The sequence below is a fragment of the Zootoca vivipara genome, chromosome 7, assembly GCF_965207765.1.
Source record: "Zootoca vivipara chromosome 7, rZooViv2.hap1.1, whole genome shotgun sequence".
Taxonomy (NCBI): Eukaryota; Metazoa; Chordata; class Lepidosauria; order Squamata; family Lacertidae; genus Zootoca; species Zootoca vivipara.
Window position 1 is genome coordinate 38,340,931 of NC_142590.1, and position 15,547 is coordinate 38,356,477.

Below are 15,547 nucleotides of genomic sequence, written 5' to 3' on the forward strand. Positions count from 1 at the left end.
TTGACACTCACACAGGCAAAACACTTGTGTGGATGACAAAATACAGGCAAAACAAACTTGCATCATCCCCAGAAAAACACATGCATCACAAAATAAACACAATAAAAACCAGGCAAAACATGCACACCCCAACAGCGACAAAAAAGCATAACGTTGGAAATAATTAAAAGCAAGGAGAACACCCAGCCCCAAACAAGAAAAGCAAATCACACACAAACACAAGCACCAAAAACAAAACACACACACACAATTGGTCCATCATCCCCAAGCCTCCCAGACAGCAGCAGGATTCCTTTTCTTTTCTGAAAAGGTTTGGAGGCTAAACACAGAGCTGGAGCTTGCTCACCCTCTTTCCCTTCCTTTGAAGAATACCTCTGGGCCCACATGGGCCATAGTTGGAGCACATTGGCATTTTGAAGCCCAGGCTCTTGCTCTGCTTTGCTTGGAGGGCAGATAAGGGAGCCTTGTGATTTCTCCTCCATCCAGTTCCTATAAGGGGCTAGAATGAATTCCAGTCCTTTGAGGTAGTGCAGTTTGGTGAGAAGCCTCTCAATGAGGCCAGCCATGTCACCCTATTCTTCGTCCCTTCCATCTTCCTAACCAGTATGCTTGTTGAAGGTGGGAACAGCTAATAAGGAAGCTCTGGGTATATTGAATATTGATATTAAATACCTTGGTTACTGCTCTTATCCGCTCCTGTCAAAACTGAACTGTTCCTCAGTGTGATGCATTTTCAATAACTTTCCTTGCCATTTGTTTCCAAAGGCATTGCTTTCGATTGACGATGACATGGACAATCCCGACGACAATGTGTTCTATCAAGTTCAGTCACTCTTTGGTCACTTAATGGAGAGCAAGCTGCAGTATTACATACCTGAAAATTTCTGGAAGGTAATTCTCCCCACCCCCAATTTTAACATGTAGATTTAGGTCTAAACATACTGAAATGCAGCAATACTAAAAGGGCTCTTATCTGTTTGAATATACAGTCATACCCTGGTTTTCCAACAGCTTAGTTCTCAAACATTTTGGCTCCCAAATGCCACAAACCTGGAAGTGACTGTTCCGGTTTGCAAACTATTTTTGGAAACTGAACGTCTGACAGGGCTTCCACAGCTTCTGATTGGCTGCAGGAGCTCCTGCAACCAATCAGAAGCCGTGCTTTGGTTTCCAAACATTTTGGAAGTTGAATGGACTTCCAGAACTGATTCTGTTTGACTTCCAAGGTACGACTGTAATATATAGTTCTCCCTATTGGTCACAATCCAGTGGTGCAGATCACGGGGGTGTTCTCCTCTCCTTCCACTGAGAGGCAAGCTTTTTCCAGGGATCTAAGATGTGTTTGCTGCTTTCCCTTAAGAGTCTCAGTATCTTAAAGCAGTGACTATGGAATATATTTTAATATTTTAGATCTTCAAGATGTGGAACAAGGAACTCTATGTACGTGAACAACAAGATGCTTATGAGTTCTTCACAAGTCTTATAGATCAGATGGATGAATACCTCAAGGTTATTTTTATGTTTGTTATGGTGTTATAATTACACAGCAATTCTTTTCATTAACAGCCGCTTCATGTACAAGCTAGTTGCTATTAGCATTTTTTTTAATCTCTTACAGAAAATAGGACGAGACCAAATATTTAAGAACACTTTCCAGGGAATCTACTCTGATCAGAAAATCTGCAAAGACTGTCCTCATAGGTGGGTGAGTTTTAACTAGGTTATTCCTAGTTACAGGTAGCCTGCTTGGGAAAAAGAACTCTTAATGTTAACTATTGGGCTCAACCATTTCTATCCTCCCTTCCCTGGATTATGTGGGAGAGGAGCCTGATCATTTCTCAGTCAGTGCATTACATTAGATTTCTCATTTATTTTCTCAAGCCTTTATAATTCTCATAGGTTAGGGTTAATATGAGCCGTTGCCAATTCATTTTTAAAAGTAGAAATAAAACACAGCAGCTTGGTTGCAAATACGGAAAACATGTTCCCAGCAGATGATGTCTGACTGGGAAGTCTCTTTCCCAGCCCTTTCTCAACCTAGTGCCTTCCAGGTGTTTGGGGCTACAACTCCCATCATCCCTGATCATTAGCCATGTTGAGTGGGCCTGATGGGATTTGGAGTCCAAAACTTCTGGAGGCTGCCAGGTGAGGGAAGGCTGTCATAGATCTGTTTCTATGGCACCTGCCTCCCCTATCCTATATGACACCCCCACCCCCATTTTCTTGTCAATATGGTTAGTATTGCATCTGTAATTATAATACTACTTAATTCTTCACAAATAGTAACCATGGTTAGTTTTTAAGCAGCAAACCCTACACCAGGATTGAAATTGCAGGGAGGATAGGATGGAGCCATGAGCCTATATATAGCCTGCCATCTTACAGCACAATCCAAACTCAAGATCCTCTGGGATGAATGGGTTTGGTTCTGGCAGATTTTGGGCTTCCTCAGCTGGGGATATGCTGACAAAAGTCTTTCGCCCTTTCTGAGCCCAGAGGGTTGCCGACAGAAGTCTCAAAAAAGGGAGGCAGAGGTGGAACAGGGCAAGGAGAGACTTAGACCTTTTCCAAACCCCTTGCAGTTAAGTCATGTGGCCTCACAACCCGGCAGAACTTAGCCAGCAAATGGGTGATGTGAATCATATTCTTCCTTCACAGAGCTGGAAATAGGCTTAACTTAAGCCGGTGTAAATTAAGATTTTCTACACTTAAGATTGCTCTGTAAAACCATCAAAGGAGATGATAAGCCTCATGTCTGCAGTGGGTTTAACTGTTAAAGATATTGCCAAAAAGAGACATCTCTTAAACCGAGAAACAATAGAGCTGGTAGTATTGCACTCTAACCCTTTTTCATTATCCTCTTTGGTGTAGGTATGAACGAGAGGAAGCCTTTATGGCTCTCAATCTAGGAGTCACTTCATGTCAAAGCCTGGAAATTTCATTGGATCAGTTTGTTAGAGGAGAAATTCTGGAAGGAAGTAATGCATATTACTGTGAGAAATGTAAAGAAAAGGTAATGCTTCCCCCCACTCCCCTGGTGACAGTTAAAATACCTGTGATATTCTAAGGGAGAGACAACCCAAGATGTGTTAGTACACTTAGAGATCTGGAGAATGAGTCTAGTTCAAGCCCTCAAGTTTAATGTGTGCTTGTTTTTATCACATTGATACTCTGCGCTTCCTTCGATGAGTACTGGGGTAGTATATATATGTGCCGGGGGGGGGGGGGGGGAGTCACTTCAGAATATTGGTGTTCTGGGCAAAGCAGAGACAAAATATCTGTATGTTTGAAAGTTTTTGCCTTTGACAAAAGGCGCGTACTAAATGATTTGATAAGGAATTAGTAGTTAGTCCTTAGAAAATAGTTTCCCTGCTCTTTGATTCTATCAAGCTAAATCCATAATTGTAAGAACACTTCTCTACAGTGAGCAGGAAGTATGCATTCCCTGATGCTAAAATGAGTAGCTGGAGGTGACTCTCTTCTATTTTTAAGAGAACTACAGTAAAGCGGACATGCATTAAAGCTCTGCCTAGCTTGTTGGTGATCCACCTCATGAGATTTGGATTTGATTGGGAAAGTGGACGTTCCATTAAGTACGATGAACAGATAAAGGTAAGCACAGCTGCTTTTTATTTCTCTAAAGGCATTTTCTAGAACGGAATCTTTACTTCTCACCATTATTTATTCTGTTCCAAGTATCCATATTGCCCATGGTGTATCTCTGTCCCTCTGATAGGCCTTTGGTGTTACCTGCCCTAACTCCTAATGGTGCTTGCAGAGTTTCAAAAGAAGTGAATGTGACTTGCTTTCTGAGCTGAAGTCCATAATCTTCCTCACTGGAAAAAATCGGAAGTTCCATGCTGAGTCCTGGAAAAACAGGCAAACCTTCTGGTTTGCTCGATGACTCTCTGCATCCCATAAACTATTTCCTGTGTTCAACCTTTAAACATTAGGTGCCCTGTGTTTTAGGTAATTACAGGAGGTTTATAAACAAGTAATAGGGCTCAGGTTTAAATTTAATCTGAAGTGTTTCCTTTCAAACAGTTCCCCTGGATGCTGAACATGGAACCCTATACAGTTTCAGGAATGGCCCGGCAAGATTGTTCCTTGGAAGTTGGCGACAATGGGCGACACATAGATCAGGGAGGTGCAGGATCCCCACGGAAGAAAGTGGCCCCCACAGAAAACTATGAGCTGGTTGGGGTGATAGTGCACAGCGGTCAGGCCCATGCAGGGCACTACTATTCCTTTATCAAAGATAGAAGGTAAGGAGAAAGTCTGCTCCAGAGGAACTCTACTAGTTCTTTGCTTGAGTGCTTTAAAAGCAGGTAAGACCATGCAGTGTTAAAATTGCAAACCCCTCTTGGCAAATGCATCATTTTTGTATAGCACTTTTTAAAGCTCTGTATGAAAGTATACCAGTATGCTTGAAAGTTTTTGCAAATGTAATGGGGTAGCTCTGGCTTAAAACAAAACCAGAATCTTCCTTTCAAAGGATGCATGTGACAGGAGGGACGATCTTCATTAAGCTTTGAATCATTGTTTGAAACAGGCTGGTGGTGAATGTGTCTGCCATCTTGCTGTGATTTCCGATTTGTTTTGTTCCATATTTGATTTTAACATGAAATCATTCTCAATGCAGATTATCTCTCTGGTAGCCATGAGAATTGGAAAGCTATTAGGAAACTTTTTGGAGTTTTTTAAGCCATCATCTTTGACAGCTTGTGTTTCTGTGTGTTACCAACAGGGGATGTGGAAAAGGAAAATGGTTCAAATTCAATGACACAGTTGTTGAAGAATTTGAGTTGAATGATGAAACTTTGGAGTATGAATGCTTTGGCGGAGAGTATAGACCCAAAGTTTATGACCAGTGTAAGTATAAATTTTGTGTTCCATTATCACTTTTCCCTGCATCTTACTTACTTCAGGGCTGAGTTACAGGATCACAGTCGCTGATGTGGATTTTCTAGAAAATGTGGAATTGATTTATTTTCTTGTGCCCCTAAATTGATGAGGGATCAGTGCACATTTGGATTATGCAGCCTGCACTTGGTTTATAAATTCATTTTATGTTATGCTGGGAAAATATCAAGGGTGACATCCAAACTTGCACAATCAGGTTGCCCTTTCCTCTCCTCCCCTTTCAGCCCCCCTAAAATATGTTGTAGAAGATCCATCCAACCCATATTGTTCCAAAGAATTTTTTTTAAATGCGCTGAAAATAAAAAGCAAACCAAAAAAGAAACTTACATGATCTGTTCCAGCTCTTTCATGATAACCTGAGTTCCTATAGCAAGGTTTTTCAAAGGCAGGTTCAGAATTCTCAACCTTTTGCTTAAAAGTTGCACAAACGTCTGTGAAAGTTTGGCATCTGTCTTCAGAAAAAATTAATCATTACTGACATACAGTATGGCTGCTGTCCTATTGTTTTTTTATTCTTTTCATATGGTTCCTTAACAAATTGGGAACTGAAGAGTGTAGCTGGTGTGATCAGAGTTGCTACACAAACACATGCTTTTTCTACGCAGAAGGCATTTCCATGGAGGAAGAAACGTGCGTAGCACATTCACACACACACTCACACACACACACACACACACACACACACAGTGAAGCTTGCATGCATATCAGTGCTGTGCTGTTTCCTGCACAGACCTGCTTTTCTTGGCCGGAGGGGGGGAGCAAAATGTTTGATGTGAAACGGAAGTGAGCCACCTGTCTTTGGAAAATAAAATACCATGGAAAATGTTATCATTTTTTCAGCAGCTGTGTCTGATGACACCCCCCCCCCCGAATTGCTTGTTGGCCCCCTTAATCAGCAGTTTCCATTAACAACTGCCTGAAATTTGTAGTTAGGCCAGTATTCCTGCTGCAAGAGTCAGGTCAGTCAACTATAAGGATATCTCTTCTTCACAGCAAATCCATATCCTGATGTTCGCCGCCGCTACTGGAATGCCTACATGCTCTTCTACCAGAGAGTCTCTGACCAGAACTCGCCAGTTTTGCCAAAGAAAAGCAGAGTTAGTGTTGTGCGTCAGGAAGCTGAGGACCTGTCTTTGTAAGTTTACCTGCCTCTAACCCCAGTTATTTGATCCCTGCACAAGCAGAACATCTTGCTTCTCCCCCCCCCATTTCTCTCTCTCTCTCTCTCTCTCTCTCTCTCTCTCTGTGTGTGTGTGTGTGTGTGTGTGTGTGTAAGTGTAAGCTACTTAACCAGAAGCTTATTCCTTCCATGAGGGACCTCTGCAGAATTTATAATCTTCTGTTCAGAGGAGTACTCTTGAGGCTATAATTTGGTTATGCATAAGCTCAGGACAGCTTCTATGAGTATGTTTATGACTAGGGGCATCCAAGACATTTAGGAGGTGGCTACTGTACGAAGGAATAGGACTGTACAAGCTACAGTATTGAAACTTTTTAAAGGTATAACCTTGAAAAAGTAGAACGTAACCATTTGGGGGTGAATACTTGTACCGTGAAACTCAAATCCTGCTAAAACGGCCAAAAAACATTTAGTCAGAGAAACCTTTGGTTTTCTCTTTACCTTGTTTCATTTTTTCCCATTAGCAGGGGGCTGGGCAGCTGTCTCTATGAAGCCTATTTTCATTATGAAAAGGAAATGGTTCAGTTATGAACATCATTGGGTCTTACAGATAACAGTGGATTAGTAGTAGCAGAAGCAGAACTATGAGAGAGGGATTAGCAGGTTTTTGAATGCATGGGAGCATCTGTTTAGAGCTATGTACTCAGCACCACAGCAGTAAACAACCCTGGAGACCTAATGAAGGAGGAGAAGCTACACTGGCTTCTTACAAAGCACTGCTCCACAGCCTGCTGCCCTGGCAAAGGATGCAGGATTGTTGCCATAATCGGCCATATAATGAGTTCAGGCCTTCCATACGCAGAACGTAATTATCAAATGTGCGTTGCTAGATGCACAACATACTTGAGAACTTTGGCTTTGCACTTTGTCAAGCAAATGGAAGAATATATTTTCAGCATTGAGCTTACATGCATTTTATTTCCCAGGTCTGCTCCATCTTCACCAGATGTTTCACCACAATCATCGCCACGGCCCCATAGACCCAGTAGTGACCGCTTGTCCATCTTGACCAAGCTGGTCAAAAAAGGGGAGAAAAAAGGCTTATTTGTAGAGAAAATGCCGGTTCGGATATATCAGGTAAACAGTGTTAATGGCAGCTAGATAACATTATGAAAATGTAAGGTATTCACAAGCTCAATAGAGAAAATTATATTTGTAATTGATATAGGTATATCTTTTACTCTCTGAATTGTTCTGGAGCAAAACAAAAATCAAAATTTATCTCGTACATTTAGAGGTGACGCTTCATTTTAAAGCTATTCAAATGAAGACCATTTCCTCATGTTGTAGGAATCAATAATCGATAAATTAATCACATTTTGTGAAGAAATAGTTCTCTCTTGTAAGCCTAATGTCTGTCATTTTCAGTTGACAGCTCAATTATACCTGCCCCTTTGTGTACATTTGCCAACACTATAACATAGAATAATAGGTTGTAGGTTGGAAAGGGACCCCAAGGGTCATCTAGTCCAACCCCCTGTAATGCAGGAATCTCAGCTGAAGCATCCATGACAGAAAATCATGTGAAAGTTTACTAACTGTTTTATGGCACTGTAGTAAATGTGAGTTCTATTTTCTATTTATTTTGCTGGTAATTCTTCACATAGAATTTGCCATTAAATCTCACTGCTGCAGCACACTGAGCCTGATGTTTTCAGTGAGCCTTTCCAGTATGACTTGATTAGCTTGGTGATAATTACAGCTAATTCAGCCCAAATAATGCCATTTCAAACATACAGTACAGTTTGAAATATACATTGCTTCTAACATCCTGCATTTAATGATGCTTTTGTTTTAAAAATGTAATATTTTCTTTAAGATAGATTTAGAAATTATAAACATATCCTTGACTTTTAGTTCTAAATCCAGGCATATGTTGTCATTGCAGATGGTGAGGGATGAAAACCTGAAGTTTATGAAGAACAGAGATGTCTACAGCAGTGACTATTTTAGCTTTGTTTTATCATTAGCTTCGTTAAATGCTGTGAGTGGTGAATTTTATCTTTCAGATACTAACTGAAGTAAATTGCTGAGGCTCAGTGGAGGCAGAACAAGATAAACTGTCCTTATTGGGAAGAGGGGGGGAAATTAAGACTATCCAGCAGCAAACTTCTTTTTGAAAAATGAATGCATTGTTGATATAGCATACTATGGCATCTTTAATTACTTAACTGCAGTAAGACATATGTTCAGTCCGTGGTTATATCTTTTAGGGGTGTTCATTGCCTGTGTGTGGGCCAGATAACAGGGTGATTTGTGGGGCTGCCCTCCACCAAGTTGGATCAAGGATCCCACAGAGCTTTATGTTGTTCTGTCACATTGTTTCTATACTTTTTTTTCTCATATATCTATGTTTTCCTACATCTCTTTGCAAGAAGTGAGGCTGTCCAAAATGATGATGAAGGGCTCTAGATTGTGTTTTTTGTCAAAGCACAGCAGTGTAGGACTTTTAAAGAAGTAAGAAGCTACTCATACACATATATGTTAACTCCTGTGTTCCTCTGCTTTAACAAAGAAAACTGGAACACCAAAACTCTGCAGCCAACATTTTAGACCCTGTAAGGCTTATCGTAGGCCTGCAAAACCCATCAGAGGACACAACCACTGGAATGAAAAGGCTGGTATGAAGCCTTTAATACACAGTCCTTTAATTATTGTATGAAGAGAAAAGGCAAGAGACAAATACCTGCTTTCACCCACCCCTGTAAATTTCACCCACTTTGGTCAAAAGTGGGGGGGGGGTATACAATTTTTTTATTCTCCATTATAGTGAATGGGAACTTCAGAATTTTGTTTACACAAAACCAAAAACATAGAACAAATCAAATAGCAGGAAGCAATTTGAAAATGGATCAGAATTTTAAAACACATACAGTTACAAGGCAAATATTGAGGCCACTGCACACACTGATAGTTTGGTTTGAGCTAAAGAGGAAGGTCCAAAAAATGAGGAAAAGTTTGTGCTGGATCGCAGCTGCCAGAGCGTAATCCAAGGGACAGAAGCTGTTTTTCCTCTTTCTTTAAACACCAAGGAGCTTAGTAGAAGAGTGGAAGTCACCAGACATTTGACAAAGCCTTTTTCTGAAACCTCGGATAATTCTCTTCACCTTCTCGTGCCATCCTAAAACTATTTTGACACCATCTCAGTTCCAGTCTGAAAACTGTGTTTAAGAATTTTATCAGAAAGACCAGTACTTGTGGTGTTATGTGATGCACTTTCTTTTTCTTAGACAAAGTTAAAGCACCCCCATTATCCATCTATGGCAAGAGTAAGTTTACAACTAGCAGTCCAGTTCCTCTTCCAGACGTGTCTGCGAACCAAGAAAAAACTCAGGTACCACTTTTAAAAGCTTTTTAAAAGAGAGAAAACATATATTTCACATATTGAAGTCTTGCTGACCTTGCTGTGATTGTTTTTTGTGTGTTTTTTTAAGGGCTGACATAGAAGAATGGATTGCAACCATTGATGCTTTGGTTTCTAAAAGTTTTGAAGCTTGTCAATGGTTGGTTGAATATTTAGTTGAGGCAGAAGGGCGAGAGCTCATTAAGTAAGTATCAACATAAGTACACAAGTTTAACTATTATATACTACTCGCTTATCCCCATTAGAGGAATGTACCCAAAATTTTGTATACTTGGATGAATAAGCCATATGAGAGAATGATCTACTTGTGAAGAGGCAGATAGCCTTTTAGATATATTTTCTGGCAGGAGTTTTAAATATAATTTATGACATGAATATAAAAATTGCTTGATCCATTAAGTGCGCAGTGAGTCAGAGAGAGAGAGAGAGAGAAGCTTGTGTCTGCTCCAAACGACAAGCTCTCTCACACTGAATGACTTTCAGTGGAAAGCCTATCTACATTGCTTTAGGCAGTCAATTACTGCTTCCTTTTAATCTGTCTATTTTGTTATGGTATTAAATCCTGCTGATTTGAAGAATTCCTGTCAGACGCACATAGATATCATTTACATTCTATGAGGCACCTTCAGTTTGGCTATTAAGTGACCGTATCCAGTCTTTCTACTCTCGAAGAAGTGTAAATATTGGATTTCACACTTGAGTAAAAGGCAGGGATTGCAGATTTCTACTAGCACATGAGAGAGATGGATTCTATCGCGCATCTTCATTTTTACTGCATGTGTGCATTTTTCAGGACTTTTCTGCTGGAATGCAGTGTAAGAGAAGTGCGAGTTGCTGTAGCCACCATTCTTGAAAAAACCTTAGACAGTGCCTTGTTTTATCAGGAAAAGGTCAGTAATATGTAACTGCTGGTATGCGAAACATTTCATTGCACTTCAGATAATTGAAGGCTGCTGCTTCATGAATGCTATATATTACTTCTTCCCCACCCCTCCGCCGCCCTTGCTCTTCTATCTTATGTCTTTAGTCTGTTCACTACCAGAATCTTGTGACTAGTTTCAGACCTTTGCAAATCCTATAGTTCTGTGATGGTTTTGTCTAAGTGCGGTATTGAGTGTTGTGAGAAACTCCTACTTGAAAAAATAAGTTTCTGTTCTTATGGCTGCAGAGATCCATTTGAGAATGTATGGGTGACGTTTGGTAAAATCTCAAGAGGTGGTTGGTGGTCAGAGGAAGAGGCTTAAATGTCCTGCCTCGCTCCTTGCATACACACGCCCCAAAGTTGTTGTCGCTGTGCTCAGCACCGAGCTTTTTAAGCTTGAGTGTTTTTACTTAAATTTGCTGAGCCAGTGGTCAGACTTGAAAGTATTATAGTCCTTCTAAGAGTGTATACACTGACACCCTTCTTAAATAAAGTTATTTTGTTCTAAGGATATGTGTGAGTCCTGAAATGTATGTAATAGAATTGTTCAGGGTGTTAAGGAAGCCATGCCCAATGGCCAGCTGAACCAAGCTGCCTGGCATTTGTCTTAAGCAAGCCTAATAAATCCATAGGCAATAGGTGCCTTTTGTACTTATTGTTAAATGTGCCTTAATTAAATCCGCCTTAATACAAGATCTCCCCATCTCTACTTTTCAACAGTTGAAAAGTCTGCATCAGTTAGTGGATGTGCTGCTTGGCCTGTTGGACAAGGACGTCCCTGAGAACTGCAAAAACTGTGCCCAGTACTTCTTCTTGTTCAACAATTTTGTACAAAAGGTAAACCAAATACTCTTCCACTTCTCTCTTTATTTGCCCTATGTCCTAGGACAAATTTATGTTATGGGTAAACATTACCATTATCACATAAAGGTCGATTATTTTTCTGGATTCCTTATATAGCCATTTACAATTTAAACCTGTTACAGTAGGTGCTCAAATCAAGCCCTATTGACTGGAGAGCATGCCTTTCCCCAGGTGCTTTCCAGTGGTCTGCTGCAGTCTTTAGGGCATGTGTTTCCAGCTGTCAGGGCATCCTGTTGTTACACTGGTAGGCAAGCAAACCTGAAAGAAAAAAATATCTGCAAATCACAGGGGATCTGGTGCTGTAGAGCCATTCAGAACCCTGCCAGTCAGTAGTATTTAATTTAATCATATGTGTTTTTGGAAAGTACGAAGTGTAATAAGGAACCATAATCTAAAATGTGCAGGCATGCTCTGCATATGGAAACAGATGTGACCCTATGTTCTGTTTGTCCTTTCACAGCAGGGTATAAGAGCTTGTGATCTCCTTCTCAGGCATTCTGCCTTAAGACATATGATCAACTTTCTCCTTGGTCCTAGCCGTCAGAATAACCAGGTAATGAGAGGTGCTTAATATCATCCAGTAGTCTGGGTAGAATATTTGTGTTGCCTTCAAATTCATATACTCAGTTACAGAAACTACCTATTGGGCTTAAAACCATCCTTGCAAGCCATCGTGAACTCTGCCTTCCAATTGCCACCACTGCTCCTCTACCTTGAGACCCTAAGAGAAGCAGCCAAGGAAATTTAATCTCTGTGCTCATCTTCCCCCTGCAACAGTATGTGCAAGAAAACAGCCAGACTCCCTGCAGCTGCTTCCCTTGGGCCCAGCTCTGCACTGCCAGCAGCATTTGAGGCAGGAGGGAGGGCAGAGCCATGTGTCTGGCTCGCCTTGGCAGCTGCTGGTACCAACTGCCTCAAGCCTGTAGGTGGCTCAGCACAACTCAGCCCCGTCCTGGACTTGCTGCATGCATTGCTCTTGGAATACCCTGCCAATTATTGGGACAAGTTGCTGATAGAAGGCTTTTTGCATTAATCAAACAGAAACGGGTGCCTACTTACAACTCAACCCGATTCATGGTGTGATATGCCAAGGTTCTGCTGTACCATAAAACTGAGTCTACCTTGGAAACTCAAAATGAGTTTTCCATATACAGTAGTAACCTATACTTTGCTACTAGTATATGAACACAGTTGCCGCTTACTCAAAGCAAGCATGTGATTGGTTTTATAATTGCTCTTTCCTTAAAAAAATAAGACACAATACTGAAAAGTATATACATGCAATGATGTTTAAACAGGGCTTGCAAAATAATCTTCTACTGTTTTTTTTTAAATATTGTTTAACAAAAACAGAATCGCAGATGGAGTTCAGCACAAGCACGAGAGTTTGGGTTCCTCCATAATACCGTGGCACTGCTTGTTTTGCACTCTGATGTCTCATCACAAAGGAATGTGGGTAAGTATTTTATTTCACAAAGTTACCGGTAAATGGCCGCTGTTAATAATTCAGCTTGGCAGATCTTCAGTAAGGGGATTAAACTTCCTCAGTTTATCCACCAAGAGCAATTCCTGGTTTTCAGTGACTATTTGGAAGGAGTGTACACCAGCCACAATATTCAACTTTTTATCTGCAGCTTTGGGAAGCAGCCTGATCTGTTGGGAGCCAGTCTTTCCAGTTCAACCCATTGTTATTCAGAGCAGAGCCAAATTAGATCTGTTAAAAATTAAGCTCCGTTTTCTCAACCCATTCATGATAATGGGGAATCTAAAAACAGCTGTAACTGTCTTCCCTTTTCACAGAAGTGGGTTAAATTTGCCAGTGGGTCTTTGCTTGAAGGACCCTCCAGAGTGGATTAAGCCTGCAAAACGTAGGCATTTATATCCAGGGGACACCTAAAGGTTAGATTCTTTTCCAATCAAAGGACAAGTTATACTTTTTTCATTTTCTTCCAGAATTGGGTGAAATTTGTAGGCACAGTCACCCTTTCTGTGAGGGAATGAAGCTTCACAGTGCTTCTCCCACAAGGACAGATGTGACCATTTTAGGGTGGGCACACTAGGAATTGCGGGTGAAGAAAAAAAGTGCTAGATTCTCAGGAAATACTGAGTGTGGGGAATGCCGCCCCTAGCAAAGACCCTAGTCCCCAAATGGTGGTTGTTAGGGGGTTGAGCTTCTGCCTCCCACAGACATATTCTCTTCTCCCAAAGAGACTTGCATGGAAAGGGGTTTCTGCAAAACAGCACAAATCTCTAGGAAAAAGGGGATTTCTCCCAGCAAGGACCTGTTACCGTAAGGGTCAAAGGGCTGGTCTTCGGGACCTTTCCCACTTACTTTGAGGCATACAATGGAGATCTTTCCATTCTCTTGCATAGAGGAAAACCTGTAAAAAAATAGCTTTCAACCCCTCCTCTAAATATCTGGAGTGTTCTGGGAAAAGAAATCAGTGTTTCAAAGCTAGACCTGTTTCTCAGATTCCACCACCTCTCCACCCTTCCGAGCTTTGGGAGTTTCCCCCAGTCAGCTTGACTTAGTTTCTGGGAGGCTAGGGATGGGAATCAAGGCCACAGAGCCACCTGGAGTCTTAGGGCAGGGGTCCCCAAACTAAGGCGTGGGGGCCGGATGAAGCCCAATCGCCTTCTAAATCCAGCCCACGGACGGTCCGGGAATCAGCATGTTTTTACATGAGTAAAATGCATCTCTGGGTTATTTGTGGGGCCTGCCTGGTGTTTTTACATGAGTAGAATGTGTCCTTTTATTTAAAATGCATCTCTGGGTTATTTTTCAGCTCCTGGTCTGTGTGTTCTGCATTCACCCCTTAGCATTACCACCTCTGGGCCGCTCCTGGCCCTCCATGAAGAAGTAGAAGCTTTACTGTTCCTGCCTGAGGGGAAGCCTTATTTAATGGAGGTAATAATCATCATCATCTATTATTTAAACCCCCCCCCCATCTGGGCGGCTTCCAACAGAAAAATGAAATAAAATAATTGATTAAGCATTAAAAGAATCCCTAAACAGGGCTGCCTTCAGATGTCTTCTAAAAATCTGGTAGCTGTTTTTCCCTTTGACATCTGGTGGGAGGGCGTTCCACAGGGCGGGCGCCACTATCGAGGTAAACTACTGTTTTACGCCTATAAATTACGAGGGTTGGGTTGGGTCTTAAATGTGAAGAACATTTTAAAAAAGCAATTCTACAAGCTTCCCAAAAGCTGGATTTTTTATTTTAAGAAAGAACAGCTGCCTAATCTGACTCTTTGTGTTTCTTCATTAGGTGATGTATGCATTAAGGGAGCTAACTGGATCGCTGCTGGTCCTCATTGAGATGGTGGTGTACTGCTGCTTTTGTAATGAGCACTTTTCCTTTACCGTGCTGCATTTCATCAAGGTAAGGAGAAGCCAGACAGGGTACACTTTCAAAACACGGCCTGTTCTACGTTGGTGCCTGAGGCATGTGTGTGCATGCATGTCTGTGTCCGTAGTAGCTCTGTGCAGTACAGAATCAAATTGCCTGTTGCATAACCTACATATTAAAGGTAAAGGGACCCCTGACCGTTAGGTCCAGTCGCGGACGACTCTGGGGTTGTGGCGCTCATCTCGCTTTACAGGCCAAGGGAGCCAGCGTTTGTCCGCAGACAGCTTCCAGGTCATGTGGCCAGGATGACTAAGCTGCTTCTGGCGAACCAGAGCAGCACACGGAAACGCTATTTACCTTCCCACCGGAGCGGTACCTATTTGCACTTTGGTGTGCTTTCAAACTGCTAGGTTGGCAGGAGCAAGGACCGAGCAACAGGAGTTCACCCCATTGCAGTGACTTGAACCACCGACCTTCCGATTGGCAAGCCCTAGGCTCTGTGGTTTAGACCACAGCGCCACCTGTGTCCCATAATCTACGTATTGGCAGATGCCAATTCTTCAGAATCAAAGAGCTGATTTGCACTTCACTGTACACATTAGCTATTGTAGCACATGAAAAGGTTCTGCAAAAAGGTATGAATAGCCAGCGCTTCTGTCATATTCCTCCATGCATTCATAGACAGAGGAATGCATATTAATTGCATTTATATCCCACCTTTTTTGCCAAGGAGCTGAGGGTGGCATGCTTGGTTCTTCCCTTCCTCAATCCCCACAACAACCCTGTGAGGTAGGTTAAGCTAAGAGACAGCGACTGGCCCAAGGTAACCCAGTGAGCTTCATGGCCAAGTGGAGATTTGAACCCTGGTCTCCTAGGTCCTAGTGCAACATATTTCATATTTATGAATGTAACATGCTAGCTTTTATGAGAACACAACTTTTATA

General features: G+C 41.6%; 1 protein-coding gene across 1 annotated transcript in view; it reads left to right on the forward strand.

The window, feature by feature from the left end:
* USP24 (ubiquitin specific peptidase 24) overlaps positions 1–15,547 on the forward strand; it is a 75,041-nt gene that overhangs the window by 50,455 nt on the left and 9,039 nt on the right. The window contains exons 43-60 of the mRNA XM_035123913.3: positions 766–891; positions 1,411–1,509; positions 1,619–1,701; positions 2,872–3,013; positions 3,493–3,612; positions 4,045–4,265; positions 4,748–4,872; positions 5,917–6,058; positions 7,030–7,180; positions 7,992–8,087; positions 9,334–9,437; positions 9,538–9,651; positions 10,261–10,357; positions 11,110–11,226; positions 11,714–11,806; positions 12,607–12,709; positions 14,040–14,161; positions 14,523–14,636. Coding sequence (XP_034979804.3) covers positions 766–891; positions 1,411–1,509; positions 1,619–1,701; positions 2,872–3,013; positions 3,493–3,612; positions 4,045–4,265; positions 4,748–4,872; positions 5,917–6,058; positions 7,030–7,180; positions 7,992–8,087; positions 9,334–9,437; positions 9,538–9,651; positions 10,261–10,357; positions 11,110–11,226; positions 11,714–11,806; positions 12,607–12,709; positions 14,040–14,161; positions 14,523–14,636 — 2,169 coding nt within the window. The remainder of the gene's footprint in view (positions 1–765; positions 892–1,410; positions 1,510–1,618; positions 1,702–2,871; positions 3,014–3,492; positions 3,613–4,044; positions 4,266–4,747; positions 4,873–5,916; positions 6,059–7,029; positions 7,181–7,991; positions 8,088–9,333; positions 9,438–9,537; positions 9,652–10,260; positions 10,358–11,109; positions 11,227–11,713; positions 11,807–12,606; positions 12,710–14,039; positions 14,162–14,522; positions 14,637–15,547) is intronic.